At 45.8% G+C, this 27,924-nt stretch overlaps 1 protein-coding gene across 1 annotated transcript in view; it reads left to right on the top strand.

The window, feature by feature from the left end:
• The window catches only part of cdc42bpab (CDC42 binding protein kinase alpha (DMPK-like) b), an 87,898-nt gene that overhangs the window by 48,625 nt on the left and 11,349 nt on the right, over positions 1 to 27,924 (top strand). Inside the window, 27 exon segments of the mRNA XM_083934196.1 lie at positions 6,273 to 6,366; positions 7,158 to 7,358; positions 8,341 to 8,479; positions 9,473 to 9,582; positions 9,675 to 9,754; positions 11,042 to 11,055; positions 11,058 to 11,219; positions 11,435 to 11,481; positions 11,484 to 11,559; positions 11,883 to 11,924; positions 11,927 to 11,974; positions 11,977 to 12,014; positions 12,284 to 12,302; positions 12,305 to 12,328; positions 12,331 to 12,403; positions 12,491 to 12,611; positions 12,852 to 12,962; positions 13,136 to 13,380; positions 15,264 to 15,369; positions 19,691 to 19,815; positions 20,728 to 20,833; positions 21,674 to 21,822; positions 21,914 to 22,005; positions 22,822 to 22,898; positions 23,111 to 23,158; positions 25,485 to 25,523; positions 26,738 to 26,857. Of these exon segments, the coding sequence (XP_083790322.1) occupies positions 6,273 to 6,366; positions 7,158 to 7,358; positions 8,341 to 8,479; positions 9,473 to 9,582; positions 9,675 to 9,754; positions 11,042 to 11,055; positions 11,058 to 11,219; positions 11,435 to 11,481; positions 11,484 to 11,559; positions 11,883 to 11,924; positions 11,927 to 11,974; positions 11,977 to 12,014; positions 12,284 to 12,302; positions 12,305 to 12,328; positions 12,331 to 12,403; positions 12,491 to 12,611; positions 12,852 to 12,962; positions 13,136 to 13,380; positions 15,264 to 15,369; positions 19,691 to 19,815; positions 20,728 to 20,833; positions 21,674 to 21,822; positions 21,914 to 22,005; positions 22,822 to 22,898; positions 23,111 to 23,158; positions 25,485 to 25,523; positions 26,738 to 26,857 (2,506 nt within the window).

The raw sequence follows: 27,924 nt of genomic DNA on the forward strand, positions 1-27,924 counted from the left end.
CATTGTTGACTTTTGGTGTCTGAGAGATAAAAGGGGTCGGGGACATTCGGGAAAAGACGACAATTGCAGCTCAGGAGGAAGAGAGGGGAGTGGGCAGACGGGGGCTTTGCCGTGTACTAAATGGTTTATCAGTAGCAGCACCGATGCCCCCCTCCCTTACCCCCACTGTGTTGCTGTGTTGCAGTGTTACACACACACACACACACACACACACACACACACACACACACACACACGGACAGGCATCAGGTCAACTCACGCTGTCTCTGGAGCAGATTAAGGCCTTCCAGCAATTGAAGCACATGTGTGTGTGCGCTGTACACATACACGCACCCGCAGATCCACGTGCCCACAGTGTAGTCCCAGTGTTTCCTCCAGGTGTCATTCATGATTTGTAAGGTCTACACCTGTCAATGTGGTGTGTGTGTGTGTGCAGAGGACAGGCGTCTGGTGGTCGCACAGTCCCGTTGTACAAATGCAGAAGAATGTTTAATTATTGCTTATCGCCTGGCAGTCGTCTCTTCCCTGCCTTTTCTGGTGAACTGTCGTGTTTCTTGGCACATCTCCACCACCTGCGTGATTGGCAGGAGTTTGTTTCGTTTGTGTTTGCGTCATCAGCACGCCCGTCATCATCACGCCCCTGCACATGCATGTCTGCCCCTGCACACGCATGTCTGCCCCTGCACACGCATGTCTGCCCCTGCACATGCATGTCTGCCCCTGCACATGCATGTCTGCCCCTGCACATGCATGTCTGCCCCTGCACATGCATGTCTGCCCCTGCACATGCATGTCTGCCCCTGCACATGCATGTCTGCCCCTGCACATGCATGTCTGTCCCTGTGCAAATGCACAAGAACAACAAAGAACTCACCCACTCATAGACACATGAGCTGCATAGCACTACTAGTATTTAAAAACTCCACAGGACGTCTTTAACTTATTTTTATTCCTATTAAACGAAACAGAATTGACAGTGATTCAAAAGACTGGACACATCCCAAAGGTTCTGTTTCTAACATCATAGATTTCATATGATTTTCCAGGGATTCTGCCCAAGTTGGTGTCCCTTTGTCTCGGTTTGGCGTAGTTAAAGTGAAGGTGAAGGTTCAGATGCAGCTGAGCAGCGTAGCATCCAAGATGAACGTCCTCTACGGGATATTAACATTTTAGGAGAGAAATCTTTACGCTCTTCTAATCGTATGACCTCGAGTAAACATCGCTTCACTTGTTTATGTGTGTGTGTGTCTGCCAAGTTCATATGACTCCAGATCAACTGCGTGAACGTATGCACTTGGGTACAGTTTGCGGTTGCGTTATACAGTACCCACTTTGGAAAGTGATGTCCAATCTGGAACTCATCTTAGAGCAGCCAAGGTCTTTAAAAAGACTTCTAAGTAACCCGTGATGCAAGCAGCAGTTTGGTAAAAGTAAGTGTCTATTAATATATATACACACACGATTTGGAGCCCAACTTTTATGTGTCTGTACAAGTCGCATACGTGCACATATTACTTTAATCCCTGGTTTTATAGGTTGGTGATTTAGTGGCATATCTGAGGCAGAGAGATAGCGAACCCACCCCCCGCTGCAGGCCCCGGGAGATGGGACCATTAAAGCTACTGCAAAACGACACAGGCTTCACATCTGGCTCTCAAGAGCTGGAGCTGAGGACAGACACATCAAAGACGCCTTCAAAGCCGACTGATGTCTGCGCGCTCTTTAAAGAAAGAGTCCCGGGCAACAGTCTCATGTACTTAATGTGCAGTTAAGACGCATTTCAGGAAAATCCAACGTGGAATGTGGGAATTTCACGATATTTAGCTGTTTAGCTTCTTCTTCTTCGACTTTTATAGTCTTTTATAAAATCGCTGCTATGGGACATTACCACATCGGTTACTGTCTGTCACAGGCGTTTATTTGTGACCTCAGTGCAACTTTTATAAAATACAACCATTGTCTGGATGTGTCTCAGCGTAACGGTTAAATAATGCAGGATGGAGCCGTTATCGTTTCCAAAGATAGGATCAATTATTTTCATCCCAACCCCAGTGATGATGAAACATTAGATAGTTTAAAACATGCCTGTTGGAGGCTGTGGACTCTGACCTTTTTAATGTATTAGAGGTTGTGTTTCTGCTTTATCACCTTGTTGTGTTTTATTCCATACACTCATCGTCTTCTTATTAATATTAGCATCAATATTAGTGTGCTCCTGGTGTGTTAAGGGCGGGGCTGCCCAATCCTGCTCCTGGAGCCACTATCCTGCATGTTTTAGGTTTCTCCTGCTCTAACACACCTGAGTCTAACGGTGTTCAAACCTGTGACGAGCTTCAGCTGCTTGATAACGAGCAGATCATCAGACTCAGGTGTGTGAGAGCAGAGAGAAACCTCAAACATGCAGGACAGTGGCTCTGCAGGAGCAGGGTTGGGCAGCCCTGGTTAAGGGTTTGCGGGGTGCGTGTGCTTGTGTTGGAAATTAGGTTTATCATTTGAAGCAGAGCCACACTCACATTACTGCACAGAAGTAGCACCAGCTCTGTTCTGTAACCTGCATTCTTTGAACTCATCAGTCATCAGTCTGATCACAGTGTAGCCTCTGGGGCCAACGGGTGAATGTTTCTGGGGTTCAGGTGCAGCCAGCAGGTATCCGGGCCACGACGTCCTTAGTATCATTTCCATCCACCTGGAAAGTCCTGAAATATTGTTTTTCCGATTGTCTGAGGCAGAAACTTAATAAAAGTAAAATATGACAAAGTACAATGGAGACAGGTTTGGCAAATAAATAGTGACGCACCGGCCGGCTGTGGCCTTCAGTCAGCTGCGGTCCTTCCCTCAGAGACACCTCAGACGAGCGAGCTCATATTTGCAACAGCGAGAGAACGAGACCAGGAAGGACCAGGGGGGTGAACCAAATATAAACACCATACTTTTCTACATTGATCCTCACCATTAGAGGTTGCACTGGCACTGGTCTGACTGGTGAAGTGCACCTGAGATGAACCAACTCTTAATAATCACATAACGGCACTGGATGGACACAGTCATTCATTTGCATTTTCTTTTGAAGATTTTCTTGAAATTCGGTTAAAATTTATGATTCATTCAGACGGAAACCAAGCGTTTGTAATCGAGCCTGTACTTTTTATTAGGGAGTTTAGATCCGGACATTTCAGCGACTCTCTATCAACAGATATCTGCAATAAATGCAGATTTTTTTTTTAAAGCAAATGAAAAGATAAATCTGCGTTGGACAGTAGCCGATGGGTTCCACCACTGCACTTCGGCCAATACGCTCTGCCTCTTTACCACAGATTCTGCATTCATTCACACATATTTCTGTCTAGAGATCATGTAACCCGTGTGTGTGTGTGTGTGTGTGTGTGTCTCTGGTGTTAATTGTTTGTTATGCATGTACTGTGTGTATGCATAAAGGGTTTTTATGCGCCCTCCATTCCATGTGTATCGAGCCATGTCGTGGTTCACTGTGTTGATACGAGGGGCTCCGACGAGGGGCTCGACAGGGTCTGCCCTCAGGGGGACTCTGGACATGGTCAGCCCAGGACAGAGGCTATATTTAGCCATGATGGTGGGACACAATGATGTCTCTGTTTCATACCAATCAAGGCAGTTAATGTTTTTTTTAGAACAATTTTACACTTAGTAATAATGTGGAACCCAACCGTACAAACATAGTTCACATTATTAACACTGACGCCAGAAGGTCATAAATAAAACCGAAGCAAAGGACGCATTGTTCCCAGAAGAGACCGGACCAGACCAGTGCCAGGCCAGGGGTCTACGTTTGCCATGTAAGACAATAGCACCAGCAGCCCAACGCTAACCACCTGTCACTGACCACCTGTGAAACAGACGGGTGGATCTCCTGCACCTTTATTCCCTTTAGGATCAATTCCTGATACTTTACCATGGAAACGTACAGAAGATGAATGTTTCATAAAGTTAACAACAACAAATGATGCAGCACTAGCACAGAGCTGCCTCTTGGACACATCTCTCTGTAGGACACGGGAAAGAAACCAGCAGTGGCTGCTAGAGCTGTACTGCTTCCTCAACTATCGATTAGTCGATCGACAGGAAAATAATTGTATGTTTAACCTTTATTTAACCAGGTTTGTCCCGTTGAGATCCAAGATCTCTTTTGCGAGGGAGACCTGGCCGAGAATGACAGCACAGGAAGTTTCAACACAAGGACACATTAAAGGACACAAAGACAAAAAACAAACAAACAGTTAGAATACAATAACAATTGAATTTTCTAAAAAATTAGTTTTAATTAGATGAATTTAAACATTTGCACTCAAATAAAACATTTGCACTCCTGAAGCCGGGATGTGATGGAGTTGATCTTGGACTTGAACACATTCAGAGACACCAGACTTTGGAGTTTAAGCTCTGACTGTGACGACTTTGTCGATCATCGATCACTTGTTTCATTCATTCATCTTCAACCGCTTGTCCCTGTCGAGGTCGCGGGGGGGGCTGGAGCCGATCCCAGCTGACATCGGGCGTGAGGCGGGGTCCACCCTGGACAGGACGCCAGTCTATCACAGGACACATAGAGACGAACAGAGACAGACAACCATTCACACCTACGGGCGATTTAGAGTCATCAATGAACCCAACACCTGCATGTTTCAGTTATTCCTCAACCAAAAACGGATTCTCGGTTGTCAGGATTTGCTGCTTTTCTTTTGCGATGTGATGGTTGACTGAATATCATCAGGTGTTAAACACTGTGTCGACTTTCTTTGCGACATCTAATAAATCAAAAAATGAATTAATAAGGAAATGAGTTGTTATTTGCAGCCCCTCTGGCCACCAAGTGATTACTGCCAAGTCCTCCAGCCATCCTGATGATCCAGATTCACTCTAGGGCGCACTCACACTGTCCTTCCACACGGCGCCCCGTGCTTTAGGGTCCTTGTCCCCCCCTCCAGGCCCGTTTGTACTCACATTACCTGGGCCTCGGAGAATGCTTCTTGCTGCCTATACGTCATCACGCCGTAACACCTCACACGCATTGATGACGTCATGGCGATGCGTGGCTTTGTTTCCAGATCTTTCCGTAGACCTCAGAGTTTTTGTGCGTCTTGTCACCAACGTGAACCTTTCGCCGCCATTGTTGTAAATGTCCGCGCATGGTCCCTCCTTCTTTTTTCTATGTCCCAACAGGCGCACATACCGCTACAGCCGTAGGGCACGAGCTTACACGTTTGCACATGTACGCTCGTGCTCGTACATGTGCAAACGGCTCTACAAAAGCCCGGACGGGACGGCCCGCTGACCGCAGTTATGCGCGGAACAGGTGCACTCACACTGGTTAAACGTACTAGGCTTTGGCTGAAAAAACGGTTTTGGCCCGGTACAGAAGGACAGTGTGAGTGCGCCCTAAAAGACCCAGTTTGCTGGTTGAACAGTGAAAGTAGTGGATGGACACTGAGAGGATCCAGCTGGTGTAGCTGGTAGACTGAACGCCCCTCATGCAGTAATGAACCCTAGCAGCTGAAATGGAGCCAGAGCCTGTCTCTGTATCCTAAACATACCATCCGCAGTAGTAATGTAAAACAGATGCAGGTTGAGAAGCAGATCTACAGTGGCCGCCGTGTACACATCTGCGAAAGAATGTGTTGTCCGTAACCTCCCCAACCGATCCGTCTCCGTGCACACACACACACACACACAAACACTGGAGAAGAAGTGAGCAGGGCAGCGGGTCTGTTTAGGACACAGGGACTTTTTTTGGAGAGTGGGAGTGTGTTTGTGCATAGTTTCCTCAGAGTGCACACACACACACACACACACACACACACACACACACACACACACACACACACACACACACACACACACACACACACACACACATTGTCTGTGCAGCTAATTCCCTGCAACTCAAGTCGAACTATTTCCAGTGTTGATTCTTTCCTCTGGTCATTTTCGAGCTGTCACATGATGACGAATGGGCACGGGGAAATTACACTTAATTGAATAATAAATATATCTGAATTATTACTCTGAAGCTTCGCAGGCAAGTTAGAACAGTTACATTACCCGAGGGCATGTAATGTAATTTGATGGTGATTGATAAGGGAACATGAGATCAGACTTGTGTGCCTTGAGTGTCCTGTAGGTTTTGTTTTGTGTGGAAGAACGTCTTCTTTCAACTGTGAGGAATCGACGTCTCAATGTTTCTTTCCCCTTTCCTCCCCACCTCCCTCCTCCTCCCCTCCTCTTTCCTCTCTTTTCAGGGACATTAAGCCCGATAACATTCTGTTGGATATGAACGGCCACATCCGCCTGGCTGACTTCGGCTCCTGCCTCAAGCTCATGGAGGACGGGACGGTAAGTTTCACCACACTGCTGCTGATGATGCCTCCTCCGCTCCAAAGCAAACATACCAGAGCTTTACTGACCTCCTCGTCAACCCCCGGGGGTCTCCCAGGAGGAGCGTGTGGTTCAGCTGCTTGGCTCAGACCAAAAAAAAAGTTCCCCTCAGGTGTTACATAACAGAGAAACGACAGGATGAAATAGACGATCAAAGAAGTGCCCGAGCACGTCGCTCCAACGTTAATACAGCGACGAGGTTATATGAGCGTTTGAAAAAATAAATGTTGGACACTTCTGGGAACAAAGTCTGAGACTCAAACGTCTAGAATGAACCGCTGAATCCCGACAAGCGTGTTTATCTTTGATGTTTATCTCTTTTAAAGCAACTTCCTGATGTCAACATGTGATGGATCCGAATTCCAACGTCTGCGTTTTCTCTTCAACTATGGAACATTCGGCATTTCATCTCAGCAGCCAGTTCTTAAAATTCATGTTTTTACATTATGAAACTGCTCTGATTTTAATTCAGGCTTCAGCTTTAAATGTGCATTCTGCAAATGTAGTTAAAACTGAACTCCAAGACAATGTGATTGATCCTGTAGTGGGGTCATGACAGTTCAATATCCTCTGTGTTTGGTTGTTTGTGGTTGCTGCTCATCTCTCATGCTTCCATGACTTCAGCCTGTAACCCATCCCCATCCTTACTTTCATCAGAGTCCAGGCTGAACTTGAACCCTTAAGACCTTTGCTTCTTCGTACGTGACACTTTGGATCAGTTGTTGACTCCTGTTCTGTCCCTCTGTTAGGTCCAGTCCTCCGTGGCGGTGGGGACTCCAGACTACATCTCCCCAGAAATCCTCCAGGCGATGGAGGACGGGAAGGGCAAGTATGGACCTGAGTGCGACTGGTGGTCCCTGGGCGTCTGCATGTATGAAATGCTGTACGGCGAGACTCCCTTCTATGCAGAGTCCCTGGTGGAAACCTACGGGAAGATCATGAACCACAAGGTGAGCTTATTGGGCTGCTTCTCTGTATGTACATCACATGTCAGCAGCAGGGTTTCCATGGCTGCCCCAGGAAGAGTTCAATGTCCCGTACAAATGGGAGAAATTCCGTTCCAACATCATCTGTGTTTAGTGATCGACAGGCTATATATAAAAATATGACATTATCAAAACTCCTGTCAAATGACTTGCATGCATAACAACACAAAAAATATAAAAATAAATATTTCAGTGTTGATATGGCAAAGAAATCACACACAAAGCACAAAGCATGGAAACGCGACATGGTCTGAGGTTAAAACATGGGGCAGGTGCGTTATTATTGCCCCAGACTCCCTGACGCACTGAGGGTAGACTGTCCTGGTTGACGGTCGAGCCAGGAGGCCCGTCCCTCCCAGCAGGGAGAGAGGGCACAGCGAGCACAAAGTCCAAGGCCTCAGGACACAGCAAGGGTGCTATAAAGCTGAAGGGAGGAGCCACCTTCGCCCACGCCCGGGCCTTTCTCAGCTGAGGTTGGGTCAAACTGCGCTGACCCCATCCGTTGAGAAGTGTAGAAATATTTTGGGTTTATTATGAAACTGTGGCTCATAACAGCGTGGTCTGCTGCTGCCAACTTGAAATCAAGTCATGCACAGATAAATTAAATACAAACAATTAAAAAACCATAAACACATGCTTGCTAATATCATTTCACGTCTTGTGCTTTTTCACAGCGTGCAGCTTAGAGGGAATTATTTACATGGTCAAAAAACGGCACTTACTGCATAATTAAACCCAGCTCCATGCGTTACTAATGAATCTCAACGCTGTAGTAAAAGAGGTTTGAAAGATAGGAAACATAAACATAAAGTAGAAACAGTGGAAGTAGCAAACGTGACAGTGACGATGCATGAATGAAGGTGCACTGTACAGAGGATGTGACGGCTAAACAAAGAGTCAAACCTCTGTCGCCTGCCTGTGATACATACCTTCCCATTCTGCACAGGAGCGCTTCCAGTTCCCGCAGCAGATAACCGACGTGTTCGAGGACGCAAAGGATCTGATCCGGCGGCTCATCTGCAGTCGGGAGCACCGGTTGGGCCAGAATGGCATCGAAGACTTCAAGCACCACCCCTTCTTCATTGGTAAAGGCTGAGTCTGATGTCACCATGTCTTCTGGGATTTGAATGTTGTTTCTAGTTCCTATGTAAATACATATCTCACATGTATTTTAATTACAATGTGTAAATGTGTCAGCCTGATTTGGAATCTCCTATCTTTTAATATATATTTTCATACAAATTCAATGATCAAAGTAAACAAATTGGACTTTCCCCTGTATCTTTTCTGGCAGTTGTAAAGTTTGCCTTTGTTTTTATACTGAAGAATAACAGTGGAGGAGATAAAGATGACTAAGACTCAGTGCAGTTTATCTCCAAACAGGTTTAATACATGAAAACACCATCTATAGTTGGCAGTTTAGTACCCAGATGTCATGGATTTGTGCCACTATTTCATTCAATATTCAAGAAGCTTTATTTATTTATCCCGAGGGAAATGATTGTGCAACAGTTTCAGTACAAAGATGGGAAAGGGTCAGAGTGACAATAAGCATAAACACATAAATCACATCAAGCCATAACTAAATGTGACAGAGTGCAACAGACATCGTGGTTAAACGCAGGTTTATACAATAAACAACAATACACAGCGTGCAGTTTAGCAGCAGATTAAATAAAATAAGTACAAAGTAAATAAGTGAGAAGGAGCGAAAAGTGATAACAGTGTTAAAGTGTAGCAGCATTTCTGACTGAACTAAGTGACAGTACAACTCAATACAGTGATGCAGTGATGATATAAAGTGATATAAAGTGACATTTTCTGAGGACACAGTGTCTCCACTGTTCCTGTAGATGAATTATACAGTTTGAGGCGTTCAGTGTTACACCGGGGGAGAATGAGTCGGTGGCTGAAGGTGACAGACATGGTTGGCTGAGGTTGACTGATAAAAACGACAGTAAAAGTGCGGAAAAGAGAGAGAGAAACCTTTGCTGGCTGTCGCTCGACACAGCGTGAGTTTATTAATACAGTAATCCTGGATGCTCCTGTGTCCTAAGTGTGACCTCTCTTGTGTTCAGGCATCGATTGGGAAAACATCCTCACGTGTGAGGCCCCGTACATCCCAGAGGTCAGCAGTCCCACTGATACCTCCAACTTCGATGTGGACGACGACTGCCTCAAGAACTCGGTAAGGGTGCTGCGTTCATTTTTTTTTTTTTGAATTGCCTATATTAGATGTGAAAATCTCACTTCTTTATCATGTTTCTAATATTTTTTCAGGAGACCATGCCCCCGCCCTCTCACACTGCCTTCTCCGGCCACCACCTGCCCTTCGTGGGCTTCACCTACACCAGTAAATGGTAAGTGCCACCCACAGACTGTCTAAAAACGGACCGAGCGTCTCCGTCTAGTCCGTTCTTTCAACTTTATCCAATCGTCCTCCCCTACGGGAGTCTCCATCTTGCCTTGCCAGAGGCTAGCTGTCACTCAAGAGGCCACGCCCCTAATTATTCAGACACTTTAACCTCCAATAAAATAAAAACTAGCCCCTCCCCCTCAGTGTTGTCATGGAGATCTGAGCTAAACACACAGACTAGAATGTTCTTTTGTCCTTAAACAGGAATAATGATGCTGTGTAAACGGCTGTTTAACATGGGGCTCAATGGGGACTGACTCGCTGGAGCCAGCCACAGGTGGCCATTTGAAGAACTGCATTTTTTGGCACTTCCCTGTTGGCTTCATTTCTCAGCCCTGAGGTTGCCGATTGGGGTTAGAGAGAGAGCTACAGAGATGCAACAACAACAATAACATTAACAACTATAATAATAACAATAGAGATATGACTTATAATAATTATAGCAGTGGATATAACAAGGCAAACCTTTTCCACTGCATAGCATTCACCCATGTAAAGAGGCAAAGGAGTGTTTAGTAGCGTGCGTTAGTTTCCCTTCCTAATAAGGTGATGTTCGTGACTCGCTGCACATCTCCACACTGAAGACTCCCTGTGAGGACGCAACACACCCACCACGCACTCTCTTAATCTCTTTAAGGCCTCCATACAAGCTGTTTCCTCCCCCCCCCCCCCTCTCTCTCTCTCTCTCTCTCTCTCTCTCTCTCTCTCTCTCTCTCTCTCTCTCTCTCTCTCTCTCTCTCTCTCTCTCTCTCTCATCTCTCTCTCTTCTCTCTCTCTCTTCTCTCTCTCTCTCTCTCTCTCTCTCTCTCTCTCTCTCTCTCTCTCTCTCTCTCTCTCTCTCTCTCTCTCTCTCTCTCTCTCTCTCTCTCTCTCTCTCTCATGCACTTCCCATCTTCCTTTCTGTCCCTGTCATTCCTTCTGCTCCCTCCCCTCTCCCCTTTCTTCCATGACTCAACATCCTCTCATCTTTCAGCTCATCTCTAACTCTGTTATCCATTTTTCTTTCCTGTTTCCTCTCTCCTGCTGTTTCTCTGTCATTTCCCTTCGGCCTCTCTCCCTCTCCCTTAACTAACACACTGGTATTGAATTTTGTGATTCAGTTTAACACAATAATGCCCATTTTCCACTGTGTTCTCCTCTGTTTTTAACACTGATTCTCCCTGGTACTGTTGCCATGCCTTCTACACCTTTCCCTTCACTACCTAACCTTTCCTGTCGTCCTCCCCTATAGTACCCTGTCTGATCGGCTTCCCTGCGACAGCTGGCCGGGGAGGCGGGTAAGGCAGGCCAGGGCAAAGTAGACATTGATGTCCAGCGCGGCCTAGAGGACAGCCTGGCTACAGAGGCCTACGAGAGGAGGATCCGTCGCCTGGAGCAGGAGAAAGTAGAGCTGACTCGCAAACTGCAAGGTAAGGCTGAGAGAGAGGAAACGCATTAAGTATGCATACACACGCCCACACGTACGGTACATTCAGGAGAACTAGAATGCATTTTTCTTTAACGTCTAAATCAATGTATTTTATTGAGATCCCTCAGCCATTAGTTATCTTCTCCTCACATATAAGTTTGATAAAAAAAATAAACTTAAGAACATATGTGATGCCTCTTGACTGACCTGTTGCAGAGTCGACTCAGGCGGTGCAGGCCCTGCAGCACCCGACAGGCGAGGGGCCCCGTCAGCGCTAACAAGGGAGGTGGAGATCAGGAGCCTGAAGAGCGAGATTGACATCCTTAAGAAGCAGATCGCTGGTCAGGGTTTATTTCTGTTCACATTTAATTCAGCTCAGTAGCACTCAGGACAAGAAGTAAACACTTGAATACACCAACGAACCAATGGGGCAGAGTAACATGTTATCAGTGCTTTTATTATTTAGGAGTCTCTGCCTCAAGGAGCTTCAGCCTCTTTACATGGGCGGCTGCTCTAACCACTGAGCCACCGGTCGCCCCGTTTTATCAGTTTTTAAACCATTGTTTGTGTGCGTGTGTGTGTGTTTGTGCGTGTGTGTGTGTGTGTGTGTGTGTTTGTGTGTGTGCGTGTGTGTGCGTGTGTGGTGTGTGTCTGTGTGTGTTAGACTCGGGCCAACTTGAGAAGCAGCTGGAGGACGTGTCATTGGCGCGTCGGACCTGGAGGACTCCTCTAAACACGCCAAGACTCTGGAGAGACAGATGAGAGTGTTACACAGGAGAGGGATGACATGCACAAGGTAGGACCAGTGTATTACATGTGTGTATGTATGTGTGTGTGTGTGTGTGTTCTTCATATTCGTTAGATGCTGCCCCAGAGAAGGAACACAAATATATTAGCTCTACTGAACATTATGTATAGTTACAACAATGTAGCACTTGAACAAAGTTTCAGTAGTACAGACATAGATGCCATAGATTCTTTGATTTTGCTGTAAAAAGTCAAACAACTTTGCTCGTATTGAAATATCCTTAAAGTGACTGTGAGGATGTAAACGTTCCCCTCCAGGACCTCGTGGAGGCCAATGAGAGCTGAAGTCTCAGTCCAAAGAGCTGAAGAAGCCCACAGCCAGAGGAAGCTGGCCATGCAGGAGTTTTCTGAGCTCAACGAGAGACTCACAGACCTCAGGTAGGATCATCCTCAAAACCAAGACACCTTCACGTTTCGTTGTTTTTTGTTTTTTTTTACTCACTGCGACTGAACCTTTCACCCCAGGTCGGTGAAGCAGCGCCTGACTCGCCAGTTGCGCGATAAGGAGGAGGAGATGGAGAGCCAGAGTCAAAAGGTGGAGGCTCTGCGCCTTGAGGTGCGAAAGGCCGAGAGGGCCAAGAAGGAGGTAGAGTAGTCTCCCCGTGATTGCTAGCACACCCTGTTCTGTCTCCATTCACTGGTTGGTGCACGGTTCAAACTCTTCTGCCTGCTGTGTTTTGTTCTCACATCACCTTTTATAGGAATATTTATAGATTTCCATGAATATTCATACGGTAGATTATAAACTGTGTTGCAGTGGCTGTAAAATGGAAATGGTGCATGATCTAAGCCTACATCCAGTCACTGGAGTCTCTGTTTGTTTCAGATGGAGGCGCAGACAGAGGAGCAGACAGCCGAGGCTCAGAAAGAGAGGAAGCTAAGAGAGCGCAATGAGCAGTACAGCCGGCAGCTGGAGGAGGAGTTGGAAGGGCTTAAGGTACGTGTGCATACACACACAGCTGAGCATGAACCCGTCCATCCCTAAATGTTAAGACTCATACTTTAGACCACATGTGTGCTGCTCTGCACCGACACAAATACTCTTATACACTCCGTTTCCCCTTCTTTACTAACCTCCAGCCCACTGTTCTCCATATTCCCTCCACCCAGTTGAAGCAGGCCGGCTCTTCTGCCGCCCCGGCCTCAGCGGACGCCCAGGAGGTGGCGCGTCTGCGGGGAGACCTCGAGAAGAAGACGCTCCTGTACGAGGAGGAGCTGGTGCGCAGGGAAGCGCAGCATAGCACCGAGCTGAAGGCGCTGCGCAAGGAGCTGCGGGACGCTGAGAGCCAACACCTCGCTCTGCAGAAAGAGATCCTGATGCTCAAAGACAAGCTGGACAAGACTCGCCGTGAGAGGTACTTCACCAGTGTTTCATCTGTTCAAGGGAAATGTTTTTTACTTCTGTGTTTTTGGTGTAATGACGTTTTTGTCTTCTTCATTGTCCTTTCCAGTCATAATTACATGAGGTAATTCCACTTCTATTAGAAACATCTAAGTCCTCCTAGTGTGTGGTATAAATGTGCAGTAACTGTGAAGTGCTGTTTGTTTGGAAGAGTTCATGTTGTTAACTGTTGTTACATTATAATATTCTTAGAATTGAATAGTTATGTTGCCCAAACCCAGACGCAGGTAACCTCCTTCCAGGGGTTCTCAAGTATTTCAATTCACTTTCAATTCAATTCAATTTTATTTATAGTGCCAAATCATGAGAAAAGTTATCTCAGGACACTTTACAGAGCAGGTAAAGACCACACTCTATGACTTATTTGTGATCTCCTTCCCTCCAGATTGACCCGTTACACAGGAGATGCTAAAGATCATTCAGTCCAAAGACAAGAACTTGTGTACTTGTCCGTATGAAATGGTTGCTGATGTAAGGTGTTCTGATTGCTGTTCATTTGGAAGCAGTTGTTGTCGTTAACCTCAGCTGATCACACTCTCGAGCCATACAATTGAAGTTGAAAGCAAATATCCAAGCAACACGGCGCCCACTGTCAAATCTACACACTCACAGGAGCTGAACCCCGCTCCTGGGATCTCCGTGAGGGTTTAGGGCTTAATTGTCCAAGTGCTTGAGGGCTCTATAGCAGACATTTTTGAGCTCTTTCTGAACACTTTCCGTAACTTTGCATTTCTGCAGACTTTGCCAGAGGGAAATACCCACAATTCATAGTTTAAAGACCTCCTATTTATACCATTTTGAGCCCTTTCAGCCTCTCACACTCACCACTGTCCAGGTGAGGTCAGTTAAATCTGAGGGTTCAGGGTGGAGATTAGGATTGGGATTGGGCCAGTACCAGCGCTGTTGATTTATGTTCACTTAATCTAGGGTCTACGTCTGAACTGAAACAACATGGCAACTGTGACTTTCAGTGGTAAGACCCAGGGTTCGTACTTCACTGTTGCTTTGAACGGTAAAGAAAGAGCGAAATGGTAAAACTCGTAAAAACAATATTCTGTCAAAATGTGCCAACTCTGATATTAAATACCGAGAAATGAAAAGAAGTAACTGAGTTTTCTGCTGGAGACCCCCTGGTAGGCACTCAGGGGCACCTGCTCCCCCGTTGAGAACCACTAGTTTAATGAAATCTTAATAAAAATCCTGTTTTTGAGGAGAAAGCTTTCAAGTTTTATTTTCCTACCCTGTGGCCCGACGTCCAGCCTGGTGTTACCGACTGATTATTCTCCCAGTGCTTCCTAATTCATTGTTAAACACACAACTGTATCAGATTCTTCCTGCGTGAATGTGTCCGGGCTGAATAACGTGGAGCTGGTGTTAGCTCCGAGCCTTTGATTTAGGATTTGAGGAAACGTGTGGAGTGGAAGGCCCACATGCGGACAAAGGTAGGAGGATAGATGAGGCACTCTGAGGGAGGCTGACGGAGACTCTGGTGAACATTGGATTGTATTTCTGAGTTGCTCACACCTCGGTTGTTATTAACCCACTGCATTAGATGTTCTGGTATATAAGTTGACTGTAGAGCGGCTGATGAAAGACCAGCCTTTCAGTTCAGGAGGCAGGAAGACGGAAAAATGATTCCACGAAACCAAAACCTCTTTTTTTGGGATTCATGTCAAAAGAAGTTTCCAGCTGTGAATTACAGTTAAGGAATAGATGTAAGTTTATACGATGTCACAAGTTTAACAAGCCCTGTGTCCGTGTGTGTGTGCCTGTGTGTGTGTGTGTGTGTGTGCGCGTGCGTCTGTGTGTCTGTGTGTGTGTGTGTGTTTCCTCCAGCCAAAGCGAGCGGGAAGAGTTTGAGACAGAGAACAAGCAGAAGTACGAGCGGGAAAGAGTCCTGCTTACGGAGGAGAATAAGAAGCTGTCCAGTGAGCTGGATAAGGTGAGACGTTTGTTCACACACACGCACAATAAAACAAAAAACACTCACAGACACACAAACCGTCTTAGAATAAGTCAGGTGTCTCTTTCCAGCTTAATGTGATCTGTTTATCCCTCTAACACACACACACACACACACACACACACAGGCATAAACACACACTTCCCTAACCCCAGGTAACCCCACTCGGCCGGCCCAAACCCTCTCATCACATTCCTCTCTCCGCCCCCTCTCTCGCAGCAACGCCAAAGAAATCACGGTTCAATATCCCCCGTAAAAACAGCCCGTAGCCTCCTCCACACTCGGACGGAACGACTCTCTGGATTACGCTCTGTTGACTTTGGAAATAGCTCTTGGAAGTTCAGAAAGGCTTCCAATTTAAACAATGTCTTAAAAGTGGGAGGCGCTTTGACATATGGAATAAAATGTCCGAGTGTTGTTTTTAAAGTCTGCAACTGATAAAATGGAAAATGTCTCGATGGAACGGAGAGAATACGGATGTGGGGGCCACACGTCGCTCCATCCATCTAATGCATTAATGTGTTTTTCCACTTTCTGAACAATTATATTTATTAAAGCGAAAGCACCCAGGGCAGATCACATCCGTCTGTTTCATTTGCTTCTATGCATAAAACCGTTCTTTAATCCATGCGGAGTGTGAGAAAATATTATTGTTTGACTACTTCTCTTTCAAAGGAGGCGCTGAGTTTCAACACTGTAGCGAAATCGGGCCGCTCCATCTTCAGTCCTAATGTCTTAGTGTGTGTTTTCACTAAAGGAGAGCGCGCGGTGTGTGTGTGTGTGTGTGTGTGAGCGAGTCGACCCCAGGTTTAATTTTCACTGTTGAAAGCTCCAATTGGTGATGAATGTGAAGTCATAACGCAGGAGGAAAAGCTCTGCCATCGCGGTGCAGCCACACATTAGAAAGCTTTTAACGGGAAACTTCAACTATTTCACTGTTTAGAAATGAAACGGGAGCTTTGGATTAGTGCCTCTCCTCAGATGTTTCATATATTCATCTGAAATCTGTCCCTCTTCTGTAAGACAAGTACACTGAAGTCTTCAAATTCACCAAGTTTAACTGTCAAATCTTCCGTTACAACTGCAAACCGTGATGTGCATCACATCTCATCTCATCTTCAGCCTCTTATCCGGGGTCAGGTCTCGGGGGCAGCAGCTTTAGCAGGGGACCCCAAACTTCCCTTTCCCGGGCCACATTAACCAGCTCTAACTGGGGGATCCTGAGGCGTTCCCAGGCCAGTGTGGAGATCTAGGGCGCACTCACACTGTCCTTCCGTACCGGGCCAAAACAGGTTTTACGGGTAAAGTCTGGTTCCTTTGACCAGTGTGAGTGCAACCGTACCGTGCCTAGGAGCGGCACGCTTGCCGTCCACGGCCCGTTTGGGAGAGGTGGGCTTTAGTAAAGCACGTTTGCACATGTACGAGCACGAGCGTGCGCACGTGTACGAGCACGAGGCCTACGGCGGTTCTGAGGTCATTTCCTGTGCGCCTGTTGGGACGTAGAAAAAAGAAGGAGGGACCATGCGCGGACATTTCAAACAATGGCGGTGAAAGGTTCACGTTGGTGTGATGCGGAGGTGGAGTGTTTACTGCAGATTTATTTAATGCCTATTGCAAACTCTAACTGTCCAACTATAATGCATTACAGTTATATAATGATTATATACGGTTAATAAAGTTTAAGTGCAGACTCTGCTCTCTCTATCACTCTGGATTTCCCGATGCTCGTTTCAAAACACGTCAATAAATCTTCTAAATGTTTAAATTATATAATTGAATTGTAAAAACAGCAGACATTTGAATGTGAAGATTATATTTAATATTGCTCCGTGCGCTGAGCTGAACGCCCCGCACGACGGGAGTCACACATCATCGCTTCCATCGATTGCAAATTGAATGTAGGTCGAGCTAAACGAGGAACAGCTCCACGGCAACCGTAACCACGGCAGAGAAGTCGGCCGCAGAGGCAGTGATTTGCACTCCAAGCGATCTAAAAAGCCACGCTTGGAAATACTTCTGTAGACGGCAGAGTTGTGGAACCTCGTTATAAAACTGTATGCAGGCTTTGTAAGCTGTAGTCGGCCTGCCATCTTCAACCTCAGGTCTCAGCTCCAGAGTCGCCGCCCGAACGGCCACGTCTCCACCTTTGACGGTGCAGGAACGAGGGTTGTGAGACTGTGGGCCTCCCCTCAGACACAAATACGTGTTTCCTTGGTTTGTTTCGCTCCTTTCCTGGACGCCTTTGGGAACATGATGACATCATTGGACTCTGGGAAAGTCAGAAAAACAGTCAAATTCCCCCTGAATCTCTGAGCTCTTTAACTAAATCATGCACACATATACGCTCTTCTATGTGATCCTCTTTAGATCACCAAGCCTCCCCTGAAACAGAGCCTCACACTCTGTAAACCTCTGGTGTTGGATATATGTTTTTGCCGTAGTGGGCAGACATCTGTTAGAACTGCTCTACCTCACAACATCTGGGCACGGCAGCATCATTTAGGAACACGATCCTCCGACAAGTTTGATTTAGGTCGAGTTTGTCCAAAACTTACACTTGAATCCTTTAAAACAAAAAGTCAAGATGCACTTGATTTATTGTGCAGGAGATGTTTTCTATTGTTATAAAGCGTAACACAGGTGTAAATCACATCTGTCTCGAGTGAGTCATATATTTTAAACCAGGGGTCTGACACCCACAGCTCTGGGGCCTCATGCGGCTCTTCAGCCCCCCTTCAGCGGCTCCTGCAGCTTTGGCAAAAACTAAAATGGAAATAAATAACATGTTTGGTGTTTTTTGCACAGTAGACAATCTTTCAAAGGGAACACCTGTCATCCTGGAGTTCAGCCCCTGGGCGCCTCCCTAGGGAGGTGTTCCAGGCACGTCCAGCTGGGAGGAGGCCTCAGGGAAGACCCAGGACCAGGTGGAGAGATTAGATCTCCACACTGGCCTGGGAACGCCTCAGGATCCCCCAGTTAGAGCTGGTTAATGAGGCCCGGGAAAGGTAAGTTTGGGGTCCCCTGCTAAAGCAGCTGCCCCTGAGACCTGACCCCGGATAAGAGGCTGAAGATGAGATGGTTCAAATATGTTTTATGAAGAGGAGGCAAAATGGCTCCATTGATAGTAAAGGTTGCAGACCCCTGCTTTAAACCATACAGTGCAGTTCCTGATGAGATGTGGTGTCTCTGTTCCTATTGGCAAACCCAGACTGCTGGTGCACCGGCGAATAAGGCACGATCGCCCATCACAGAATAACGCCTGCTGTGCGTCACTCACCGAAGAGGAACTATTTCTTTCATCCCACGTTTGTTTATTTCAGCAGAACATCGTCTCATGCTCTGGACTCCGCTCACACTTTCCAGGATTTAAAAGCAATTTCAAAACATAATTAAATGACTCTTAGTTCGCACATTACGTCACAGTCTCGACGGTTGCAATACACCCAAAAATGTGCCCACAGAGAAGCTGTTTAAGCAAACAATAGGGTGTAATGACGTCGCCGTGGTTACGTCTTCACACACCTCTCATATTAAAGGATTCAGGAAAACTTTTATTAATCATCCTCTGTGTGTGTGTGTGTGTGTGTGTGTGTGTGTGTGTGTGTGTGTGTGTGTGTGTGTGTGTGTGTGTGTGTGTGTGTGTGTGTGTGTGTGTGTGTGTGTGTGTGTGTGTGTGTGTGTGTGTGTGTGTGTGTGTGTGTGTGTGTGTGTGTGTGTGTGTGTGTGTGTGTGTGTGTGTGTGTGTGTGTGTGTGTGTGTGTGTGTGTGTGTGTGTGTGTGTGTGTGTGTGTGTGTGTGTGTGTGTGTGTGTGTGTGTGTGTGTGTGTGTGTGTGTGCGTGCGTGCGTGCGTGCGTGCGTGCGTGTGCGCGCGCGCGCGCGCGCGCGCGAGTCCACACACCTCCTTAGCAGCATCTGGGAGGTGGATCATAAAAACTGCCATAACCTTCAACAATACAATGATTCATTTTCCATATTGAACCAGTCATCACGTTCAAGGCTGAGCACCTTTGCACACACACACACACACACACACACACACACACACACACACACACACACACACACGGCCACACACGGCCACACACTCCCATTTCCAACTTCACTTGTACCTACACAGCAACATAACCTGTTAGACTCATTACACAGTAGTGCCGTCATGGTGTCTCTATATATACTATACATGAATCCATTCACCAGGGGTCCCACTCCCTAATGACAGCTTTACGAGCCTTTGCTTTTTACCCTGATGTCTCATATGATGTGTTCTCTCTTTGCTTGCATGTGCGCCTCTCCCCTCAGCTGACCAGCATGTTTGAGAAGGTGAGCAGCTCCAACAGGCAGCTGGAGGACGAGATGAGGGAGCTGGCCGACAAAAAGGAGAGCGTAGCTCACTGGGAGGCCCAGATCACGGAGATCATCCAATGGTGAGAGACGCTCGCACACATACATCAGGGTTCCCACGCCTTTACCGAGGTCGAATTCAAGCACTTTTAAAACACTTTCAGGGTCCATTTTCAAGCCTTTCCAGCACCTTACAGCTGTGGTAGATTACAGATTTGAAGATATTGAAAATTTCACGTTAAAAGAGATGAAGCTATTTGCGATCTATAGCTAGTTGTTGTGAAAGAAATGCAGATGCAATTTCAAGCACTTTGTCCAAAATTCAAGCATTTTGTCCAAAATTCAAGCACTTTCCAAACCTTGAAAACATTTAAATTCATGCATTTTCAAGGATTTCAAGCACCTGATACGTGCAGGAGCTTTCCCAGATGTCTTCAATATTTGCTGAGGCGTATACTTTCACATTGATGCTATAGCTCAGACTGAGACAGGGCTATATTAAGTCTCTCACACACACACTCACACACACACACACACTCACACAGACGGACACACACGCTCTCCTATGTTGTACATAGGGTACATATAACTGCAGCATTGCTCACATGCCTCTGAGGATCTGAGAGCTACTTGACCCTCCCTACTTCTCAGATCACTTCCCTTTGCAGCTGACACCTCGCCAGCTGCTCAGCCTCCCTCTGTTGGACAAGCCTGCAGTCCTCACATAGCACACATTCCACACACACAGACAGACAGACACACACACACACACACACACATACATCCATCCAAACACAGAAACACACATGCGCCATGGGGCCGACTCACATTCCAGACCTGCACATACAAATGTTGAGTCTGGAATGCATTTTTAGAGGAATTGAGCTATTAATGTTGCCCCCTGGTGGCAGTGCCGTGCTACTGCAACAGGATCAGTGTTACATTATTATAATGTATGTAGTTCTTTAATACGTGCATTTGTGTGTTTGCTGCAGGGTGAGCGATGAGAAGGATGCTCGGGGCTACCTGCAGGCTCTGGCCACTAAGATGACAGAGGAGCTGGAGGGACTGAGGAACACCAGCCTGGGAGCGAGAGCCACGGTGAAATACGCTCACATACAAAACTCTTTCAAACTACTGTAGATGCTGTTCAAATGGAAGTCCTCTGTAATCTGTGGTCCATAATTATTCCAAGCCCAGTTCAGACCAAAGATTCGCTACGCAACAAAACTGTTTGAGAACGTTGCAGCGGTGTGAACTGAAGCGTCTCGTCTGGACTCAAAATGGCGGATGTTGTTTGATTCAGCTCAAAGCGCCGGCAGCTGGTTTTAGAACGTAACACACGTCACCAGTTTCAACAGCCAATCAAGTCTGAGCAAAGTCCGCTGGTCAAGTCACTGAGAGACTGTCAGCTGGTTGAAAAAGGACGTTATGGACAAAGGCTAAATGTGTGAGGGTCGAGAGAGCAATACAGTGAATAAGGAGGGGGAGCGGCGTAATCCAGAACAAAGCAGTGAATCAGGGAAATAAAACAGTATTTTCTCTGTTTCGTCTCTATAGAAACGCAGCTGTAGCGAGTATCTCACTGTCTCTGTCCTCATTTATATTTTATAAGGCTACAAATTACATCCAGCTACGAAAACAAGCCTGAAAAGTCGGAGGTTGGAACGGAAGTACAGAGAGGCGTTGCTATGGAGACGATTACCCGGCAGGTTTCAGATTGTTGCAGACCGGCACGTTGCAAGAAGAACACGTCAACTCGTTGCGAATCTTTGGTCTGAACTGGACTTCTCGATTAAACGTTCTGTTGCATTGACCGACACGTCTTAACTGTAGTAACAGAAGTAACGGATCAGCATCATCACAAGTAGCCTGAGACCTCACCCCTCTTCCCCTTCTGAGTCTAACTTCTCCTTCCATCACTGCTGTTATCCGCTTCAGGACATGCCGTGGAAGATGCGGCGCTTCGCCAAGCTGGACATGTCGGCCCGTCTGGAGCTGCAGTCGGCCTTAGACGCCGAGATCAGAGCCAAGCAGAGCATCCAGGACGAGCTGAACAAGGTCAAGGCCAACAACATGTCCACAGAATGGTGAGGATGCTTTTTACATCAGCAGTGAGAGAGTTCACTTTTCACTTTCAGTTGGAAAATACACAACGAACTATCGTCTCTGTCCCACCAGTAAACTGCAGGATGTGGAGAGTAAAAACCAGGAGCTCCTGTCTGAGATCGACCGGCTGAAGAAAGAAACCGAGGAGCTGCGGCTACGAAGGGGTAACTGAGAATATACCAATGACCGCTCTGCTTTCCCGTCTGTCCCCAAAACGCAAAACACAACGTGGCAAATGTCTTGAAGGGACGTACGATAAAGTCAGTTTTACTATAGTTTTTAATTAATTTCATAAACTTGCTGATGTTTGAACGGACACTGAAACTATTGGTGAGAGATTATCGCACTAACTAACCACCTAACTGGGCGGCAGTAGCTCAGTCCATAGGTGACTTGGCTGGGAATTGGAGGGCCGCCGGTTCGAGTCCATGTGTGGACCATATATGGAGCGTGGACTGGTGGCTGGAGAGGTGCCAGTTCATCTCCTGGGCACTGCCGAGGGGCTGTTAAGCAAGGCACCGAACCCCAAACTGCTCGGGGCGCTGGTCACTGGCAGCCCCCTCGCTCTGACATCTCTCCATTAGTTGCATGTATATTGTGTGTGTGTGTGTGTGTGTGTGTGTGTGTGTGTGTGTGTGTGTGTGTGTGTGTGTGTGTGTGTGTGTGTGTGTGTGTGTGTGTGTGTGTGTGTGTGTGTGTGTGTGTGGATTCATTTCCCCGTTGCGAGATTAATAAATTTAATAGTTCTTCTTCTTCTAACTGCCCCATATCAGAAGCTTTTGCGTCAGCGGCCATGTTTGAGAAATAAAACCATGTGCTGTGTACATGAACCTGGATTGTTCCAAAGGTCATATGAAGCCCCCCCCCCCCCCCCCTACGTCTTAGAAACAGTCCTGTGACTCATTTTGTTTAAGTCACCCTTTGATGATTGGAATATCACGTACTTAACCACGGTTGTGTTATTTGTGCTGTGTCTGCAGGTGTCAAGCACCAGGACTCCCAGAATTCCTTCTTGGCTTTCCTCAACGCCCCGACCTCGGCGCTCGACCAGTTTGATGTAAGTATTCAGGACCAAAGACACACACAGGCGCTGATGTGGAGAAACCGTACAGCTGTGAAGTCTGTGATCATGAACAGCTCGTAAATATCTGTGCTTCCTCTTCATGCTTTAATGTTTTTGTTTTGTTTTGTTCACATGATTTTTTCCAAAATCTTTATTTTTGTTTTATCCTTTTGGTTGTTTCCTCGCTTCATTCTCTGCTACATCAGGACTCTTATTCCTCATCCTCATCGTCTTTAATTGAGTTTTGGGAAGACGTAAGTTTCTCTTGGTTAGGCGGGGTGTGTGTGTGTGTTAGCGTGCGTGTGTGTGTGTGTGTGTGTGTTAGCGAGCGTGTGTGTGTGTGTGTGTGTGTGTGTAGCTGTATGCTGTAGGGCTTTTATTAGCTGTGAAAGACGGTGTAGATCTGTGTGTCCTCATTGTGTCTGTGTATTAGTGAAGAAGAGCAGAGACACTGCAAAAAACAAATCTTATCTTACTTAAAGTAAAAGTCCGGTGTAAAATCATCCCAGGGTCTTTTTCAGCACTAACTCATCAAATAAGACATCGAGACCATTGTTTTAGTGTAACAACTATTTACGTGGAAATCAAGGACAGTCGCTAACAGTGATTAGCTCGGGGCAGCACGGTGAAGGCATTCAAAGGTCTTTTTTAACCACTAATGCTGCTGAAAATAACAGCAAACCTCTGCAGCAGCATGAGAAGAGTCCCTACACACAAAACAAAGATGCAGCAATGGGCTCCTTCCACTGTAATGGACTTTACTATGAGAGGAGCTGGTACAGGGGCCAGTAGGTAAGTCTTTAAAACACTCTTTTAATAAACTCTGGCTTCACTAACTACGCTGTTGCTGCTTTGTTGTGTGTGTAGGGACTCTTCTCATGCTGCTGCAGAGGGTTGCTGTTATTTTCAGCAGCATTAGTGGTTAAAAAAGACCTTTGAATGCCTTCACCGTGCTGCCCCAAGCTAATCACCGTTAGCCACATTCAGCCGTAGCGTCTCTCCGGGATTTCTCCGTTAATAGTTGTTATAGAAAAAAATGTCTCGATGGATTATTTATTTTATTTTTTAAATGTTTTTTTTGCCAGTTTTCAAGCCTTTTTATTTTGAAGATCAGACAGGAAATGGGGGAGACACAGTTCGGAGTCAAACCCGCGGCCGCTGCCTCGAGGACCCTCAGCCTCATTACACAGGGCGACTGCTCTAACCACTGTTCCACCGGCCACGCCCATTGATGAGTGTACTTACAGAAAAATAGGGATGATTTTACGACAGAATTTCACTTTAATATAAATGAAAAAAAAAACATTGAGTAGATGAATTAATTTGCTTCTAGCGTACTTTTTGCAGTGTGCTGCTCTTGTGTTCAGGTGCTTGTTAGTCCTTTTAGGCCAGTGGGCTTTTGAATGGCTCTACTCTGGTGCTAGAACAAAATTATAAGGTACAATTTTAACATCCTTTATTTATCTCTTCATCTTCTGTTTATTTGAAGCCAAAAAGAAAACTTGGTCGTCTCTGTGCTCCATACGGACTTTTACAGCTCCCTTCCCGTCACCATGTGTATTTTTTCCATTTGCACCCACGCCAGCCTCTGTCCTGAGTAAACCCTCGTACCACGCACACTCGTCTAACGCAGTGATTCCCAACCAGCAGTACTTGTACCGGAGGTGGTGCTTGTGAAGTTGCCAGGGAGCATGCTAACAGCTCAGCTAATAAACTCACCTGAACTAAACTAACGCAACTAAAATGTATTCAAATGTATTTTAAAAACGAGAGTAAATCAACAGTGACATGTAAGCTGCACATCAACCCGAGTCAGTTGAAGTTAAACACCACGTGCTGCAATTAAGTGTGTGAAAGTATTTAGCAAGTGAGCAGAGAAATATAAGTAATTCATTTAAAATTAAAGGATAAATAGTTCAAATAGATGGATGGTAAAATTAATAAAGTTAATATTTTAAACACAAAAGAATGGATAAACATTTTATCTGAAAAGTACTGAAGTTTTTTACTAGTTAAAGGTAAACAGTGGAAATAGTTAGCTTAAAGTAACGGATGAACAGTTGGAATAGTTAGCTTAAAGTAACGGATGAACAGTGGAAATAGTTAGCTTAAAGTAACGGATGAACAGTTGGAATAGTTAGCTTAAAGTAACGGATGAACAGTTGGAATAGTTAGCTTAAAGTAACGGATGAACAGTTGATATAGTTAGCTTAAAGTAACGGATAAACAGGTGAAATAGTTAGCTTAAAGTAACGGATAAACAGTTAGCTTAAAGTAACGGATAAACAGTTTATATAGTTAGCTTAAAGTAACGGTTAAACAGTTAGCTTAAAGTAACGGATAAACAGTTTATATAGTTAGCTTAAAGTAACGGTTAAACAGTTGATATAGTTAGCTTAAAGTAACGGATACACAGTTGAAAAAAACGATATTCACTTGTGTAATTAAGGTTGGGAAGCACTGCTGAGATCTAATCCCGGCTCATGTGACCTCCTGTTTCTCCCTGAGTGTGTGTAACCACATGTTTTCAGCCTGTCTGATATTCACTCATCTCTCTCTCTGCCTCTCCTGCCACTGAAGCGCTCGCCCTCCGTTGGCCCAGCTAGCAAAGGCAGACGCGTAAGCACCCTCACCGCGCTCTGTGATCTCATGGAGCCTTTCTAAGTGTGCTGTCTCGTGACGTTGGTGTTTACTTCCTGTGTGTGTGTTTACTGTGGCTGTCTGGTTGCATGGCACGGGTTCTGAGGAACATTTTTTTGGATACCGTATTTTCCGCACTATAAGGCGCACCACATTATAAGGAGCATAGAACAGACGCTACAGTGGAGGCTGGGGTTACGTTCTGCATCCATTAGATGGAGCTGCGCTAAAGGGAACGTCAACAACACAGTCAGGGGAGGTCGTGTTGTTGCTTCCTCCACTTCGGCACCATTGATTGGTTCATGTTCAACTCTCTGGCTGCTGCTCTATTCACGTGTTCTACTGCGTGACTAATGGCCTTGAGTGTAAACTCTGCGTCGTAAGCGTGTCTCTTAACAGGAGCCATTTTGGGCTCTTTACACAAACACACACATGGAAATGAAACGGCACGCTTCACGCAGTCATATATCTCAACATGCACCGCGCGTTACTTCTTCTACGGGGGAAAATAGAGTCGGCGGCTGCTCACCGTAGTTGGAGACCTGTTGTGGCTCAATATTGGTCCATATATAAGACGCACCGGGTTATAAGGCGCACTGTCGACTTTAGAGACATGTGAAGGTTTTTAGGTGCAACTTATAGTGCTGAAAATACGGTACTTGTGTTACGTTGTTGGATTTTCCCTATTTTATCACATGGGGTGTTGCTACGAGAACTGTCTGTGTACAAATACATTGGTGTCATTGTGTTCTTTTATCTCCAGTGAAGCTTGGTGAATGGCCGTGCATGGTGTACGCTTGTGGTGTCTCAAATTAGCATGGTCATCGGGCAATGATGTGAACCAATGTGTTACAATACACGGGGTGCAATACGGTTGTGCTTGGTCTTCCTCTGTAGCATTGAACATATCTTGATCTCTAAATCTACGGATACTGGTTTCCGTTTGTGTGTTATGGCCCCTGCTCCTCCTCTCTTAGCATGGATGCTGTGTGTTGTTCTCTGGTTTGTTTAGTTAAACTAATATTCTTCTTCTTTTCTCCTTCCCTTCCTTTATCCATCTGCTCCTCACCACCTGTTTCTCCTCATTTCTCCTCCTCCCTCACTCTTTATATCCTCTCATACTTCCACCTTTCTCTCCTTTTCTCTCTTACTCTGTCCCGTCCTGCTCCTCCACCCCGACTCTCTCCTCTCAGGTGGACTCGATGGATAACTTCACCCCCTCCAACACTCCATCCCGGGAGGACGACCCCAAGTCCCACCTCAAATCACGCTCACGGTCGCCCTCCATGGCCAGTGATATGGAGCCTATCGAGGTCAGAAAACACCCTCGTCGGGGTGTAAACATTTTTTTTGTAAAATGGAAAGTATGAGGCGGCTAGTCAGTGGTTAGAGCAGTCGCCCCATGTGAAGAGGGTTAAGGTCCTCGAGACAGCGGCCGCGGGTTCGACTCCGACCTGCGACCTTTTGCTCCCACCCTCTTTCTCACCCCATTTCCTGTCTGTCCTGAATAATAAAAGCTCGAAAAACTGACAAAAAACTATCTGTTAAAAAAAAAGGCTAGTTTTCTGCCGGCAAGATGGATGTAAAATGTGTGTGAATGTAGGAGGACATTGATGTAATGTAACAGATGTATGTGAGTCTGCACACCAGAGTCTGCTCCTGATGGTGATTATATACTTTAACACACCATGTTCGAGCCCCAGCCCCTCATCAGACATGAGAAAAGTGGGGAAACACACCTCCTCATAAACACCCATGACAGGTCCTGTGAGCAATCATGTTAAAGTGCCAACAACAAAATACAAATATATATATACACATGTATAAATAAATACACCAACATTTATCATACCAAGACGTTTAAAGTACAATAATCATATAGGTAAGAAAAGTCCTGCAGATATATATATATATATATATATATATTCAAACAACTTGAATAAACACGCCTGGGACATCCGGTAAACCGTCATAATGACACGCAACATCAAGGAGAAACTTTTAAAGTTAGCGGCGCCCCTACCACTATAAAAAGTCGTGATAATGAATAAAAAACAATGAAGTGTTAACATAGAAAAATAAACAAAGAAGAAAAACCACAGAGGTGTGTTACACCAGTCTAGAGGAACATGTTAAACATAATATATAATATAAAATATAATATCAGACCATCAGCTGGAGTGAAAATGTCCACACAAGAGAACAACGACACATCCAAGTGCAGAGAGCAAGACAGCAACTGCTTTTCTGTCCTGCGCCCAGTGCTCATCACTTTAACTGTGCGTGCTATTTTTACTCTAACAGATGTAAAGTCCCATCCTATCACCAGGTAAACACCCTGATTTCCGTTGGATTTAATTTATTTAGAAGATGTGCATGT

This window comes from Echiichthys vipera (genome assembly GCF_963691815.1).
Source record: "Echiichthys vipera genome assembly, chromosome: 19".
Taxonomy (NCBI): Eukaryota; Metazoa; Chordata; class Actinopteri; order Perciformes; family Trachinidae; genus Echiichthys; species Echiichthys vipera.